The 14,786-nt window shown below is 45.5% G+C and overlaps 1 protein-coding gene across 2 annotated transcripts in view; it reads left to right on the top strand.

The window, feature by feature from the left end:
- The first annotated feature begins 240 nt into the window (after positions 1 to 240).
- PKD2L1 (polycystin 2 like 1, transient receptor potential cation channel) overlaps positions 241 to 14,786 on the top strand; it is a 45,451-nt gene continuing 30,905 nt past the window's right edge. Inside the window, exons 1-2 of one of the 2 annotated variants that reach the window (XM_038009451.2) lie at positions 241 to 1,118; positions 1,666 to 1,779. In XM_038009451.2, coding sequence (XP_037865379.1) covers positions 884 to 1,118; positions 1,666 to 1,779 — 349 coding nt within the window. In that variant the 5' untranslated portion in view covers positions 241 to 883. Of the gene's footprint in view, positions 1,119 to 1,644; positions 1,780 to 14,786 lie in introns of both variants that reach the window. The other variant, XM_038009450.2, reaches the window with a different exon arrangement.

Genomic DNA, 14,786 nt, shown 5'->3' with positions numbered 1-14,786 from the left:
CCCTCTCTTGGTGTATCTCACCCGTAAGCCATGGAAAGGCAAGCCTCAGAACAAGGAATATAGACAACCTAGGACTCTGCGGTCCTCTCCTCTGCCCCCTCAGCGCCCTGAAGTATGTGACACTGGGGTTCCTCCTGCCACTGTCCTTTCCCCGCAGCTGAGAGGGTGAAGTGAGGGAGGGGAGCTGCCTGTCTCTACTCCACCAGGGGACAGCTCAAGGTGAGACAGGACGGGAACCTCAGACCCATTGGCTGAGCCTGGGAGGTGGGCAAAGCCTGGGAGCGGGGCAGCGCTCTTCAGCCTTCCTCCCTGGCCTCAGTCCCCACCCCAATCCATGTCGGCCCTTTCAGGAGCTTTTAGTGGGAATGAGCTCAGACTCACAGCACAGGCCCCGACTCCCCTCCTGTCTCAGCTCCTCCCATTGCTCTTTGATCGTCTCTTCTGTCCGACCTCTGAGCCGTCTCTCCACCAGGCACATCTGCAAGCAGCCCCCTTCATCCCCAGCATCGCCTCTTCCTCCCGTTTCTCCTTCCACTCCCAGTTCCACATCCTCCTCCTATTCCCCTCTCTCCCCTTTTCAGACCCCCACCTTCCAGTTCCCTCACCTCCCCTTTCTGCTGGTCCCTGGGGCTTGCAGCAAGAGGGAGAGACAGCTCCTGACAGGATTGATGGTCCTTCCCCACCCTGTCCTCTCATCCGCTCCCTCCCCAGCGGGCACAGACATCCCCCTACAAAAGGCAGGAGCCCAGGCTGTGTGGAAACAGCTGCTCTCAGACGCCCTTCCCTTTGCTCTCTGCTGGCCAGGCTGGGCTGCACCTCTGCTCCCTCTTCCTCCAGCTGAGAGTGGGCACCTGGGGTACCAGGCCCCCCTACCTCATTTCCCATGAATGCTGTGGAAATTCCTGAGGGGCAGGAGCTGCAAAAGCTGGGGAGTGGAGCCTGGGACAATCCCGCCTACAGTGGTCCCCCTTCCCCACATGGGACGCTGAGGGTCTGCACCATCTCCAGCACAGGGCCCCTCCAGCCCCAACCCAAGAAGCCTGAAGATGAACCCCAGGAGATGGCACACAGGACTCAGGTGTCCAGCTGCTGCCTCCATATCTGTCGAGGCATCAGAGGTACTGGATAGAGGGAGGGTTCTCCTGGGATATTAGAGTCGGGAGAAGGAGTCATCAAAAGCTTTTGGGCAGGGGGTGGGGGTGGAATGTGATCTGAAGAAGAGGTGACCTTTCAGTGTCACTTTGGGGTGTGTGAATTGCTTGTGGCAGTGCTGCACACCCCAGAACACAGAGACCAGCTGAGTGGTCTACCGGTTGTGGGGAGCCTGGCATGGTCATCACCTGGGGACCCAGAGGAGTATGTGGGAGCTGGTTTGAGGGAGGACGTGGATGTGAGGATGCCCTGGACTACCCCACCTGGAACAGGTGCCTCCTTTCCATGCCTTCATTCTCTATGAGCCAGGGCCTTCACCTCTGTCGACCTCAGGGAGTTGATGGGAAGGGCAAGCATGGGTGTGGGTAGAGTAGCCAGATTCAGCCAAGGATGAAGGTGATGGGCAAGGAAGGGCAGGGGTGGAAAGGGGCTAAAGTCCATGGACAGATGGGTGGGGATGACTGGGAGGAACACTGCCACTGAGGATCCCAGGCATCTCTCCATGCCCCTTAGGACTTTGGGGAACAACCCTGACTGAGAACACAGCTGAGAACCGGGAACTTTATGTCAAGACCACCCTGCGGGAGCTGCTGGTATATGTTGTGTTCCTGGTGGACATCTGTCTATGTGAGTAGCATCTGTGTTTGTGTACCTCTGTCTGTGAGAAACATCTATGTGTGCTCCATCTGTATAAACATTCCTGTGGGTAACACCTGTGGAGCCAGCATCTATCTGTGCAAGCAGGCTATATCCGGGAACCTTAGATAACAATATTCCAACCCCATCTATTTACCTTTGCAGCTTAAGATATTTTGTTTAAAAGGAATATATCAGAAGAGGAAGGCAGCTTGGTCAATAATTACAAGGGGAAACCAGTTTTTAAGTTCACTTTGCGGCCATTGTTTTCTACTGGCTGAAAAGGCGGAAGGTGAAAATTTTTTACCCTTCTGTAGAGAGTGGGCTGGCACGGTGGCTCACGCTTGTAACCCCAGCACTTTGGGAGGCGAGGTGGGCACATCACCTGAGGTCAGGAGTTTGAGACCAGCTTGGCCAACATGGTGAAACCCTCTCTCTATTAAAAATACAAAAATTAGCTGGGTGGCAGGTGCCTGTAATCCCAGTTACCCAGGAGACTGAGGCAGGAGAATCGCTTGAACCCGGGAGGCAGAGGTGGCAGTGAGCCAAGATCGCGCCACTACACTACACTCCAGCCTGGGGGACAGAGCGAGATTCTGTCTCAAAAAAAAAAAAAAAAAAAAAAAAAAGAGTGGAAAACCACTCCCTTCTGTTTGGAAAAATACTTTGGTGGGCTTCACATAGTTATTATACTATATCTGATTCATGTTTCTTTAGAGGCAGTAAAAGAATGGAAGAAAAAAGAGAGGAAGTAAAAGATTCAGGTGACCTTAGATCTCAGATCCCTGCTAAGAGAGGGAGGGACACACATGGAGTGGTGATGGTCCCATGTGAGAGACCACCATGCCACGCACCATTGGAGGAAGCTTATTGAGGCTCTAGCTATAGACACAAACTGAGAAGGTTTGATCTCTAAGTTGAGAGAAGCAAATGAAAAGATAGGAGGGCGACTATGGAAAGATAGCATCAAAGAACTGTAAATAATAATACAACTGGACCAAACAGATGCTGTTAGACCTGTAGGTAATGACAGCACATTGTATTTGGTTTATCACTTCTTTCAAAAATTGCACAAGTGATGTTTGCCTAGTTTAATATAGTTGTGTGTGGAGTTGTGGTTTGATTAAAGCTGTAGGTTGGACCATACAACTAAGGTGCCCTCATTATTAGGTGTTCTAGGCTCCACAATACTCTGTTCTTGTCAGGGTGCACAAATCTTTTGAAAGTGGAGTCAGAGAGTCTCATAACATCAATGTTGATGGAACGTTTTCTTGTTTTTTGAGCCACCCACGTTTGTGTGAGCCCTCTGGGAAAGTTGGCAGAAAGTACTGGTTCTGGCTGTGCTCTATTGGAACTCACTGCATGCTGGACAGAGGGGACAGTCCTCTGTGTTTGCCACTGGCCACTCAGCAGGGAGTGAAAGGACACAGTGCACGTGAGGAACAATGGCTAGCCCAATGTACATTTTGTGGAGCCCTTTCAATTCCTTTCAGCAAATGGCTGTCAGAAATTCATTTGTTGATGTATTGATTTTTTTTTGTCCTAACCATCTGCTAGCAAGGAGAAGTCATCTCCTTTTTCAGATCCCATGACAGCAGCTGAAACCCACAGGCAGAGCCTTTCTCTAAAATGACTTAAACATCTCTCTTTCCAGATTAGCCTCTGGAACAGGACTGTTTCTAGCTCCCCAGAGTTACAGTGAACCATTTCTAACTCCATTGTATGGAGCTGGAAAGAGTGGAAGCTTGGGTTCTGGAAGTCCAGGAGTCCAATCCACTCATGTTCTCTGCTTTCTGAGATCTCAGCGCACTGATGCATTGCCGGATGGTCTGTGACTTGCCAAAATCTGAGTTATAGACTTAGTCCAATAATTACAGAATCCTTGAGTGGACGGGGGCTTTAGAGGTCATCTAATTTTAGGATGCAGAATACGTGGAATCCTTTCTCTGTGGCCCTTCCCATGGCGCTCTGTCAGGCGGCCAACCAGCCCAACCGGGGGAGTGTCAATGGGGCTGTCACTGTTTCATGAGGCAACCCATTCTACTACTGGGCAGCTCTGTTTCCTTCCTCTTATGGAGCCCCCTCCTCTGAGCCAGACGTTGGACTGAGAAACATATAGATGACAGATACTTGGGCCTTTCCCCTCAGAGGCTCACTTCCTTTTTAGAACTTTCTTCTATTAAGCTAACTACTGATGTGTCCCTGTTACTCTCTGAAGTGACAACCTTTCAACTGTTTGAGTGAATATAGCTTGCCCTTGGTAATCTGTTCTCTAGGTTAGATAACTTCTATTTTATCACTAATCTAGTCATGATACTGTGGTTTTTCAGAGGTAGTATTATGCAGGGATTGAAGGCATGGGCTCTGAATTTGCACAGGTTTGGTCAAACATCATGCACTGCCATTCACCGTTTGAGGGCCCTCGGGCAATTTGCTTAACTTCTTTGAATTTCAGTTTCCTCATCTGTACTTACCCAATCCAATAGGATTATGTGAGATAATAGCCATGAAATCATTAACTCAGTGCCTGGTGTGTATTAAAAGCAATTTCAGAACGTTCTCTGTACTGGTTGCCTGCCTGCAGACTTCATCTATGTGATGCCTGGCACTGGACAAAATATGCCACGGACAATCTGACCAGCACAGAGTACTGCGATGCCATTATTTCTGTTGTACCCAGATTTGGGGGGATCTGTGAGGAAATGCAGAAGAAGTGATATCTGAGCTAAAACCTGAGAGATATGGAGGATTTATCCCCTTGAAAGGGAGGTGAATAGAAATGAATTCCCTAGGAAGAAGGGACAGCATGTGCCAAGGCCCAAAAGGGACAGAGGGCACAGTTTAGTTAAAGTGCATCAACGTGGCTGGAGCAGAGAGTGTGAGAAGCAAAATGGTAAAAGACGACAAGGCTGGCCTTATAAGAAGGGGCTGATCATGAGGGGCATTATAAGGCATGATAAAGAATTTGGACTTTATTCTGAGGGGTCCAGGGAGAGCTATTGAAGAGTTTTAAGCATAGGAGTGACATGACAAATTTTAAGTTCTCCTGAGGAGAGGACAGAAATATAAACGTTGGGTCACAGAAATATCTCTGGGAAAGTTAAGTAGGGGAGATAATAGTCCTGTGCTAAGGATATTAATGGGATTTTTAAAAACAAAAACCTTACAAGGGCCACTGAGTCAATCTGCTGGTTAAGCAGTGAGGCTCTGAAGTCGACTATGTGGGTTCAAGATCTGGTGCTTCCCCAATTATCAGTTGTGTGATCCTGAGCAAGTTTGCTAACCTCTCTTATCCTTGGATAATGATCAGACCCACCTGAGAAGATTATTATGCAGGTTAAATAAAATAGCTCACTAATATGCTTAGCACAGTGTCTGTCTGGCATGTGGTAAATAGTGCCTATTGTCTTCAAGTCACAGCAGGCACTGTAAAACTATAAATGTGGCATCATAAACCCAGCCAGCAGTGGAGGGTGAGGAAGGGAGAATTAATCTGATACCTTTAAACCTCAGAAAACCTCCAAGTCCTATGGAATTGGGCTCTAAATAAAGACCCTGAAATCGTTAGACTACCTGAAAATGTGCCGTTTAACTGCCTTGGGCCTTGAGAATTAAAGTCCACACTCGCAAAGTGCCGGCCCCACAAGAACTTTTTATGAAACAGAATTAGGAGGCCTTCACATTCTGATTATTCCTACAACATTTAGTAAGATAAAACTAATGCTAGTTTCCTAGCCCCTGCCTCTACCTGCCTCTTCCTTTCAGACATATTTTCAGGCAACATGGAGCCTTGGAATGGCCTCAGGAGGGCCACTTCAGCGCTCTCCAAGGTCCTGCCCTCGCCTCCCTGGTGTCTCAACTCCCTGTTAACCTCCCTGAGCTCTGGCCAACTGCATCTAGACCATACGTTCTCAGTGGGGATGATGTAGCCCCCAAGTGTGTAAAAATAGTTTCTCCAAGGGCAAACACAATCCTTTAGATATTACAATGGCTTTTGGGCCTCCAAAGAGCCACGGTACATAAGAAAATGTAGAGTCTGTCTGTGGTATTGGAATTGGGAGTGATCAGGAAGAAAATGTCTAAAGAGACTTCTGGGGAGACGGATAATGTAAAAAAGGTAAAGAAAACACTGAACCAGATCCACTTAATTTGGCTAGTCAGTATGCTGACTGAGCTCTCCTGCCTAAGGATTGGGAATACAAGTTATAAGACTGAAAGCTGGCACCAAGCGGGGTGCTGTTGCATTGCTCTATCAGGATGCTGTTTTCTAAGAATTGGAGTGACATGCAGTTGGATATGCAGCTGTGCCAGTGTGCTTTTCCATGTCAGTTCCCGTGACTGGGTTTAAATGCTCCAGAACCCGTGTTTATTATTAGGTAAGCACTGTGGCATGATGAAAACATAAAAACATTGGAGTCAGACGCACTGGATTCAAATACTAGCTCCTCTACTTCCTGGCTTTGTGACCTTGAACACTTGTTCTACCAATAAGGATAATAACATTTGTCTTCTGGAGATAACATGCATAAAGAACCAAACACAATCACTGGTAATAGTTATCTTTGTATTATCTAGTGGAAATTAAAAACCCTCACCTGGTCTTCCAGACTGGTCATTAAAAAAATACCTTCAAGAAAGAAGCCGATCTGAAAAGGCTACATACTGTGTGATTCCAACTATATGCCATGGTGGAAAAGACAAAACTATGGAGATACTAAAAGTTGTCAGTGGTTTCCAAGAGTTGGGGAAAGAGAAGGATGAATAGGTAAAGCACAGAGGATTTTTAGGGCAGTGAAACTACTCTGTATAATGAATACCTGTCATTATATGTAAAACCCATAGAATGCACAATACCAAGAGTAAAACCTAACATATACTGTGGACTTTGGGTAACAATGATGTGTCAATGTAGGGTCCATGGTATAATAAAGGTACCACTCTGGTGTTGGATGTTGATGGCAGGAGAGGCTGTAATTATGTGAGGGTAGGGGATCTATGGGAAATCTCTGCACCTTTCATTCAATTTTGCTGTGAACCTAAATTTACTCTAAAAAAATAAAGTGGGCTGGGCGCGGTGGCTCATGCCTGTAATCCCAGCACTTTGAGAGACCGAACCGGGTGGATTGCCTGAGGCCAGGAGTTCGAGACCAGCCTGGCCAATATGGTTGAAACCCCATCTCTATTAAAACACAAAAAATTAGCCAGGTGTGATGGCGGGCACCTGTAATCCCAGCTACTCAGGAGGCTGAGACAGGAGAATCGCTTGAACCTGGGAGGCGGAGGTTGCGGTGAGCCAAGATCATACCACTGCACTCCAGCCTGGATGACAGAGAAAGACTCTGTCTCAAAAATAAATAAATAAATAAATAAATAAAGTTTATCTTAAAAAGTGCATTAAAAACAACTTTTCAGTGCTGCTTGTGGAAACTTGGAAAAAATAACTTTCATGATTATAGTTAATAATAATGTATTATATCTTCCAAAATAGCTAAAAGAGAGGATTTTAAATATTCTCAACACAAAGAAATATTTGAGGCGATGGATATGTTAATTAGCCTGATTTGATCATTCCATGATGTATACATCTGAAGAAACATCACAATTGCACCCCATAAAGATACAGAGTGGGCCGGGGTGTGGTGGCTCACGCCTGTAATCCCAGCACTTCGGGAGGCCGAGGCGGGTGGATCACCTGAGATCAGGAGTTCGAGACCAGCCTGGCCAACATGGCAAAACCCCGACTCTACTAAAAATACAAAAATTAGCCAGATGTGGTGGCACGCTCCTGTAGTCCTAGCTACTCAGGAGGCTGAGGCAGGAGAATCGCTTAAAGCTAGGAGGTGGAGGTTGCAGTGAGCCGAGATCGTGCCACTGCACTCCAGCCTGGGTGACAGAGTAAGACTCCATCTCAAAAATAAAATAAAATAAAAACAGTGATCATTTGTCAATTAAAAGTAAATCAATAAATAGCATAACATAAAATTACTTTCAAAATTTGTAGTTGGCTCCACATATAGGGATAGTATTATTTGAGTAGCATCCTTTAAGTGATGTCAGACCTTTAAGATAAAGTACTTTCCCTGGAAGCCCTCAGTTTATCACAACCACTACCACCATCATCATCATTAGTAACAGCACAAACAACAAACCTTTATTGAATAATTTCTCAATGCACCTAGCGCTATGTTATGTACTTTATCTCACTGGCTACTTCCAATGACTCTGTGAAGTTGGTTCTGCCTATCACTACCATTTTACAAGTCAGAAAGATTTAGAAAAGTCAAACAGCTTGTTCAAGGCCACGCATGCAAGCAAGTGAAGAAAGAGGAATCCAACTCAGTGATTTGTTGCCTGACTTGAATTCCGAGGCTTTTAACCACTGAAATCTACTACGGTCTCTCTACCTGGAAACGTATTGCTCATAAATTTACTAATACCCATCATCATCTTAGCAAGGACCACTCCGTGCCCTACCCTGATAGAATCAGAGTATTGGCCGGGCGCGGTGGCTCAAGCCTGTAATCCAGCACTGTGGGAGGCCGAGACGGGCGGATCACGAGGTCAGGAGATCGAGACCATCCTGGCTAACACGGTGAAACCCCGTCTCTACTAAAAATACAAAAAACTAGCCGGGCGAGGTGGCGGGCGCCTGTAGTCCCAGCTACTCCGGAGGCTGAGGGCAGGAGAATGGCGTAAACCCGGGAGGCGGAGCTTGCAGTGAGCTGAGATCTGGCCACTGCACTCCAGCCTGGGCGACAGAGCGAGACTCCGTCTCAAAAAAAAAAAAAAAAAAAAAAAAAAAGAATCAGAGTATTGAGAAATTCTACTAGCTAACTACTATTCTTTCTTTTTATTGCTGTATTTAAAAGATGATAGGCCGGGCGCGGTGGCTCAAGCCTGTAATCCCAGCACTTTGGGAGGCCGAGACGGGCGGATCACGAGGTCAGGAGATCGAGACCATCCTGGCTAACACAGTGAAACCCCGTCTCTACTAAAAACACAAAAAACTAGCCGGGCGAGGTGGCGGGGCGCCTGTAGTCCCCGCTACTCGGGAGGCTGAGGCAGGAGAATGGCGTAAACCCGGGAGGCGGAGCTTGCAGTGAGCTGAGATCCGACCTCTGCACTCCAGCCCGGGTGACAGAGCAAGACTCCGTCTCAAAAAAAAAAAAAAAAAAAAAAAAAAAAAAAAATAAAAGATGATATAAAAATATTAAAGAATATTTTAAAATATAGTTCGTGACCACTGTATTAAAGAATTTTTCATTTTTCTTATTACCAGTGTTTATGCATACATTCTTACTTAGTTGTATTATATTGTATACTTTCATTTATAACATTTCATCATATTTCTAAGTAGTTGTTTTTTTTGAGACAGAGTCTGGTTCTGTCACCCGGGCTGGAGTGCAGTGTCCTGCCTCAGCCTCCCGAATAGCTGGGATTACAGGTGCCCGCCACCACGCCCAGCTGATTTTTGTGTTTTTAGTAGAGACGGGGTTTCACCATGTTGCCCAAGCTGGTCTGGAACTCCTGACCTCAAGGGATCAGCCCACCTCGGCCTCCCAAATTGTTGAGATTACAGGCGTGAGCCACCATAGTTTTTGTTTTTGTTGTTGTTATTGTTGTTGTTTTGAGGCAGGGTCTTGCTCTGTTGCTCAGGCTGGTGTGCAGTGGTGTAATCTCAGCTCACTCCAGCCTCAAGCTCTCAGGCTCAGGTGAGCCTTCCACCTCAGCCCTAAAAGTAACTGGGTCTACAGGCATGCACCATCACACCTGGCTAATTTTTGTATTTTTCATAGAGACGGGGTTTCCCCATGTTGCCCAGTCTGGTCTTGAACTCCTGGGCTCAAGCCTTCCAAAGGGCTAGGATTACAGGCGTGAGCCACTGTGCCTGGCCTCTAAGTAGTTTTCATATCCCTTCCCTTCCCTTCCCTTCCCTTCCCTCCCCTCTCCCCTCCCCTCCCCTCCCCTCCCCCTCCCCTCCCCCTCCCCTCCCCTCCCTCCCTCCCTCCCTCCCTCCCTCCCTCCCTCCCTCCCTCCCTCTCTTTCTTTCTTTCTTTCTTTCTTTCTTTCTTTCTTTCTTTCTTTCTTTCTTTCTTTCTTTCTTTCTTTCTTTCTTTCTTTTCTTTCTTTCTTTCTTTCTTTCTTTCTTTCTCTTTCTTTTCTTTCTTTCTTTCTTTCTATCTTTTCTTTTCTTTCTTTCTTTTTCCTTCCTTCCTTCCTTCCTTCCTTCCTTCCTTCCTTCTTCTTTCTTTCTTTCTTTCTTTCTTTCTTTCTTTCTTTTTTTTTTTTTTTGAGACAAGTTCTCACTCTGTTGCCCAGGCTAGAGTGCAGTGGCATGATTTCAGCTTACTACAGCCTCAACCTCCTGGGCTCAAACAATCCTCCCACTTCAATCTCCCAAGTAGCTGGGACTATAGGTGGACACCACCACACCCTGCTAATTTTTAAATTTTTTGTAGAGATGGGGTGTTGCTATGCTTTCTAGGCTGATTTTCAACTGCTGAGCTCAAGTCATCCCCCTGCCTTGGTTTCCCAAAGTGCTGGAATTACCCAGGCATGAGCCACCATGCCCAGCCAGTTTTTGTATTTTTATTTTAAGGACTACAGTCACGCCACAATTATCTAAAACATTTCTCTGGTTGTTTCAGTATTTGCCTATCATGGGTAAATGTATCTACAGCTGCAGCTTTTTTTTTTTTTTCACTTTTGTTAAATTATTTCCTTTGGAATTGCTAAGGAGAGAGATGACCACGAGGCCAAAAGATAGAAATATCTCCTTAGTATTTGCTATGGTTGTCATTTTACCTCTGTAAGGGATTATATAAATTTATTATGCCACTACTGCTATAAGGTCACATCAATTTTGTCACAACCTCATCAAAATTGGAAGTTCTCATTTATAATTATTATTATTAAATAGGTATAAGATGGTACAACTCACATTAATTTACTTGCCTTTTATTACCAATGAGGTTGGACACTTTTCTCACGCTTTAATTTATAATGTGCAATTATTTTTGTGTAAGTTGCATGAGAGATGTTTTCAGGGGGACAAAGGAGGGAAGGGAAAGTGGGGAACTTGGACCATTAGACCCTAGGTGGGGAATCAACCATCAGCGACCTCATTTCCAGGATCTGGGCTCTTGGGAGTGGAAAGAATCACCAACAAATTTAGCCATCACCTGCACAGCAATTTGACGGGGGACAAGCCCTAGTAGACTATCATGGTCAGCCATACTGACCATGTTTCTTCTCCCTTATGCTTTATTCTAGGAACTGGTGGACCTAGAAACCAAGACTATTTGGAATCTCATCTGTCTAAAATACAGCTATCTTTTTCATGCAGGCAATATGGGTGACCCATCAATTGTCTGGTGATAATAATAATGTCAATTGTGCAATCCTTGAAACCTTACACAGAGATTTCACACGTATTGTCTCATTTGATCCTGATGGCAATCCTGTAATGGCTCAATATTTTTACTTTCTTTCACTAGATTAGGGAAATGTTATTATTGTCATTATGAATAGTTCAGGAATGATTAGTCACTCATAGCTCTTTCTGAGGGGTGGAGTCAGTCCTGTCCCAGCTATTCCTCAGCAGAGAAAGTGCTGGAGAATAATCTTCCTGGCTCGCCCTTCCCACTGGGCCCACACCATCATCATGATATTTATGAAAGGGCTTCCAGCCCTTTGTCTTCTTGGAGGGATGGCTGTAGCCTTTTGTTGATGGAGGAAACATTGAAGGTCTTTGTGTAGAAATAATGGCTGTTTGTTTTAGGAGACATTATTGTTATCTCAAAGGTGCACCTGGGACTGGCCCTGTATAGGAGAGGCTCTAAGCCAGGAAATGGCTGGGTCTGATCACCATGGAGCTGGGGAGGAGGGCAGAGACCCTCAACCTTTAATGCCTAATGGCTACATGCCAATTAATATCAATTGGATGCTCTTAATCCATCACTAGTTTTAAAGAAATGCATGCCTCTCTGTACTCTGCTTTCTTTTAGTGGATTTCAAGGTTCTATCCGTAGATTGGTGGAACTGCACTAATAGGAGAGGTTGAAGTGAGCTTGTCAAGAAAGCTTGACAGTATTTCTAGAATCAACAAAGAAAGGAGCAGAAATATATTGGAGGTTCAGAAAGTATCTGTGGCTGAGTCCCTGGGGGGCTGTAATGATGTGAGAAGATATTTTGTGATATAGAACCACAATTTTAGTGAAGGCACAGTTGTATAACGGAAAGAGTGTGTGACCTGGAATAAGGTGGTCTGATCCAAATGATGGTACTACCAGTTATTAGCCACACATCTTTGGCAAATAGGTCAAGATACTTAAATCTTTCTAAACCTTGATTCCTCAAGTGAGAATAACATCTGCTTTTGTGAGGCTGGTGGAAAACAAATTAGGTATTTAGTAGTACAGTGCTTGGAATATAATAGGCTTTTAATAAATATTAGTTGTCATTCCCCATCAAGATATAAATTAGGAAAATATTGAAATACATCTCACCAGGTTTAGTGGCTCACGCCTGTAATCCCAAAACTTTGGGAGGCTGAGGCAGGTGGATCACCTGAGGTGAGGAATTCAAGACCAGTCTGGGCAACATGGTGAAACCCCATCTCTACTAAAAAGACAAAAATCAGCTGGGCACGACGCTGTGTGCTTGTAATCCCAGCTACTTGGGAGGCTGAGGCAGGAGAATCGCTTGAACCCCCGAGGTGGACGTTGCAGTGAACCGAGATCGCACCACCGTACTCGGCCTGGGCAACAGTGAGATTCCATCTCCAATAAAAAAAAAAGAGAGAGAGAGAGAAAAAGAAAAACATCTCAATACTCTGGATTGTTGTAGATGAGGCCAGGATGGAGTACTGCTGATGTAAGTGGCTAGCAAAAGAGCATATAATTCGTATTACAAGGTGTGAGTTTGAGCCCTACCTCTGCCTCTTGCCCTGAGCAAATCATGTACACTCTGAACTTCATGATTCATAGGAAATTTTGTTCATGGGTAAGATGGAATCAGCAGACATGTCTGATAGGCAACTGGGAGACATTACACAGGAAAACTCTTTGAAAACTATGAAATAAGGTACACAGGTAGGGGAGGTAGGGGATTATAAGGATATTGACAGTTATGTTATTGGGTGGTGGCAGCAGGATTGCTGAGATTTTAAGTTCAGACAGAACCTCCAGACTTGGCAGAGGTTCTACTAACAAAAATAAGGAATGAGGGCAATCTTTTCTTTTTCTTTTTCTTTTCTTTTCTTTCTTTTTTTTTTTTTTTTTAGACAGAGTGTTGCTGTGTCGCCCAGGCTGGAGTGCAGTGGTGCAATCTCGGCTCACTGCAACCACCACCTCCCGGGTTCAAGTGATTCTCCTGCCTCAGTCTCTGGAGTAGCTGGGATTATAGGTGCGCACCACCACGTCTGGCTAATTTTTGTGTTTTTTTAATAGAGATGGGATTTCATCATGTTGGCCAGGCTGGTCTCGAACTCCTGACCTCAGGTGATCCGCCCACCTCAGCCTCCCAAAGTGATGGGATTACAGGCATGAGGCACTGTGCCTGGCCAGAGCAATCTTTTTCAAAAGTGTCCTCTGAGGACCCCTAGGGTTTCCTGAGACCCTTTCAAGGGGTTTGTGAGGTTCTCTCTTACCCCAAAACATATTTGCTTAAGGTCATATTTTCTTCATATATTTCAACCAAAATAACATATTGCAACAGATTGTGCAGAAGCAGATATGAGAATTCAGCTGTCTTCTATTAAGCCAGACATTAGGAGACTTGCAAACATGGAAAACAATTCCATTAAAATTTTTCTTTGTTTTGAGACAAGGTCTCACCCTGTCACTGAGGCTGAGTACAATGCTGCCATCAGGGCTCACTGTACCCTTGACCTCTTGAGCTCAAGCAATCCTTCCACCTCAGCCTCCCAAGCAACTGGGACTACAGGCATGTGCCACCACACCCACTTCATTTTTGATTTTTTGTAAAGACAGGGTCTCATTATGTTGCCCAGGCTGGTCTTTTTTTTTTTTTTTTTTTTGAAATGGAGTCTCGCCCGTCGCCCAGGCTGGAGTGCAGTGGCGCGATCTCGGCTCACTGCAAGCTCCGCCTCCCAGGTTCACGCCATTCTCCTGTCTCAGCCTCCCGAGTAGCTGGGACTACAGGCATGTGCCACCATACCTGGCTAACTTTTTGTATTTTTAGCAGAGACAGGGTTTCACCGTGTTAGCCGGGATGGTCTCGATCTCCTGACCTCGTGATCCGCCCACCTCGGCCTCCCAAAGTGCTGGGATTACAGGCGTGAGCCACCGCGCCCGGCCAACCCAGGCTGGTCTTGAACTCCTGAACGCAAGTGATCCTTCCAAAGTGCTGGGATTATAGGTGTGAGCCACCGTGACCGGCCAAATTTTTGGGGGGTTTGTTTGAAAAAATATAGTATTAAAAAAATATGTTATTTGTGTTTACATGTATTGGGATTGTTATCATTTTCAAATGAATGAATTAATACATATTTACATTTTTCCTGAGTTTTATTTTATTTTATTTTAATTTTTTTGAGACGGAATCTTGCTCTGTCACCCAGGCTGGAGTGTAATGGGGTGATCTTGGCTCACTGCAGCCACTGCCTCCCAGGCTCAAGGGATCCTTCCACCTCAGCCTCCCAAGTAGCTGGGACTATAGGCACGTGCCACCACACCCAGCTAATTTTTTGTATTTTTGGTAGAGATGCGGTTTTACCATGTTACCCAGGCTGGACTTGAACTCCCGAGCTCAAGCTATGCACCTGCCTTGACTTCCCAAAGTGCTGGGATTACAGGCATGAACCACTGTGTCTGACCAGTTTTAACTTTTATAAGGTAATGATTGATATATAACCCAAGTAAATGAAAACTGTTTGCAGTCCTCAAAATGTTGAAGAGTTACAAAGGGGTTCTGAGAACAAAATGTGTGTAAACCACTGGCTCAGAGACTGAGTCTAAGCTGGTCGAATTAGATTA

Source organism: Chlorocebus sabaeus, chromosome 9 (genome assembly GCF_047675955.1).
Source record: "Chlorocebus sabaeus isolate Y175 chromosome 9, mChlSab1.0.hap1, whole genome shotgun sequence".
NCBI lineage: Eukaryota > Metazoa > Chordata > Mammalia > Primates > Cercopithecidae > Chlorocebus > Chlorocebus sabaeus.
This window is presented reverse-complemented; position numbering and strand designations above follow the sequence as displayed.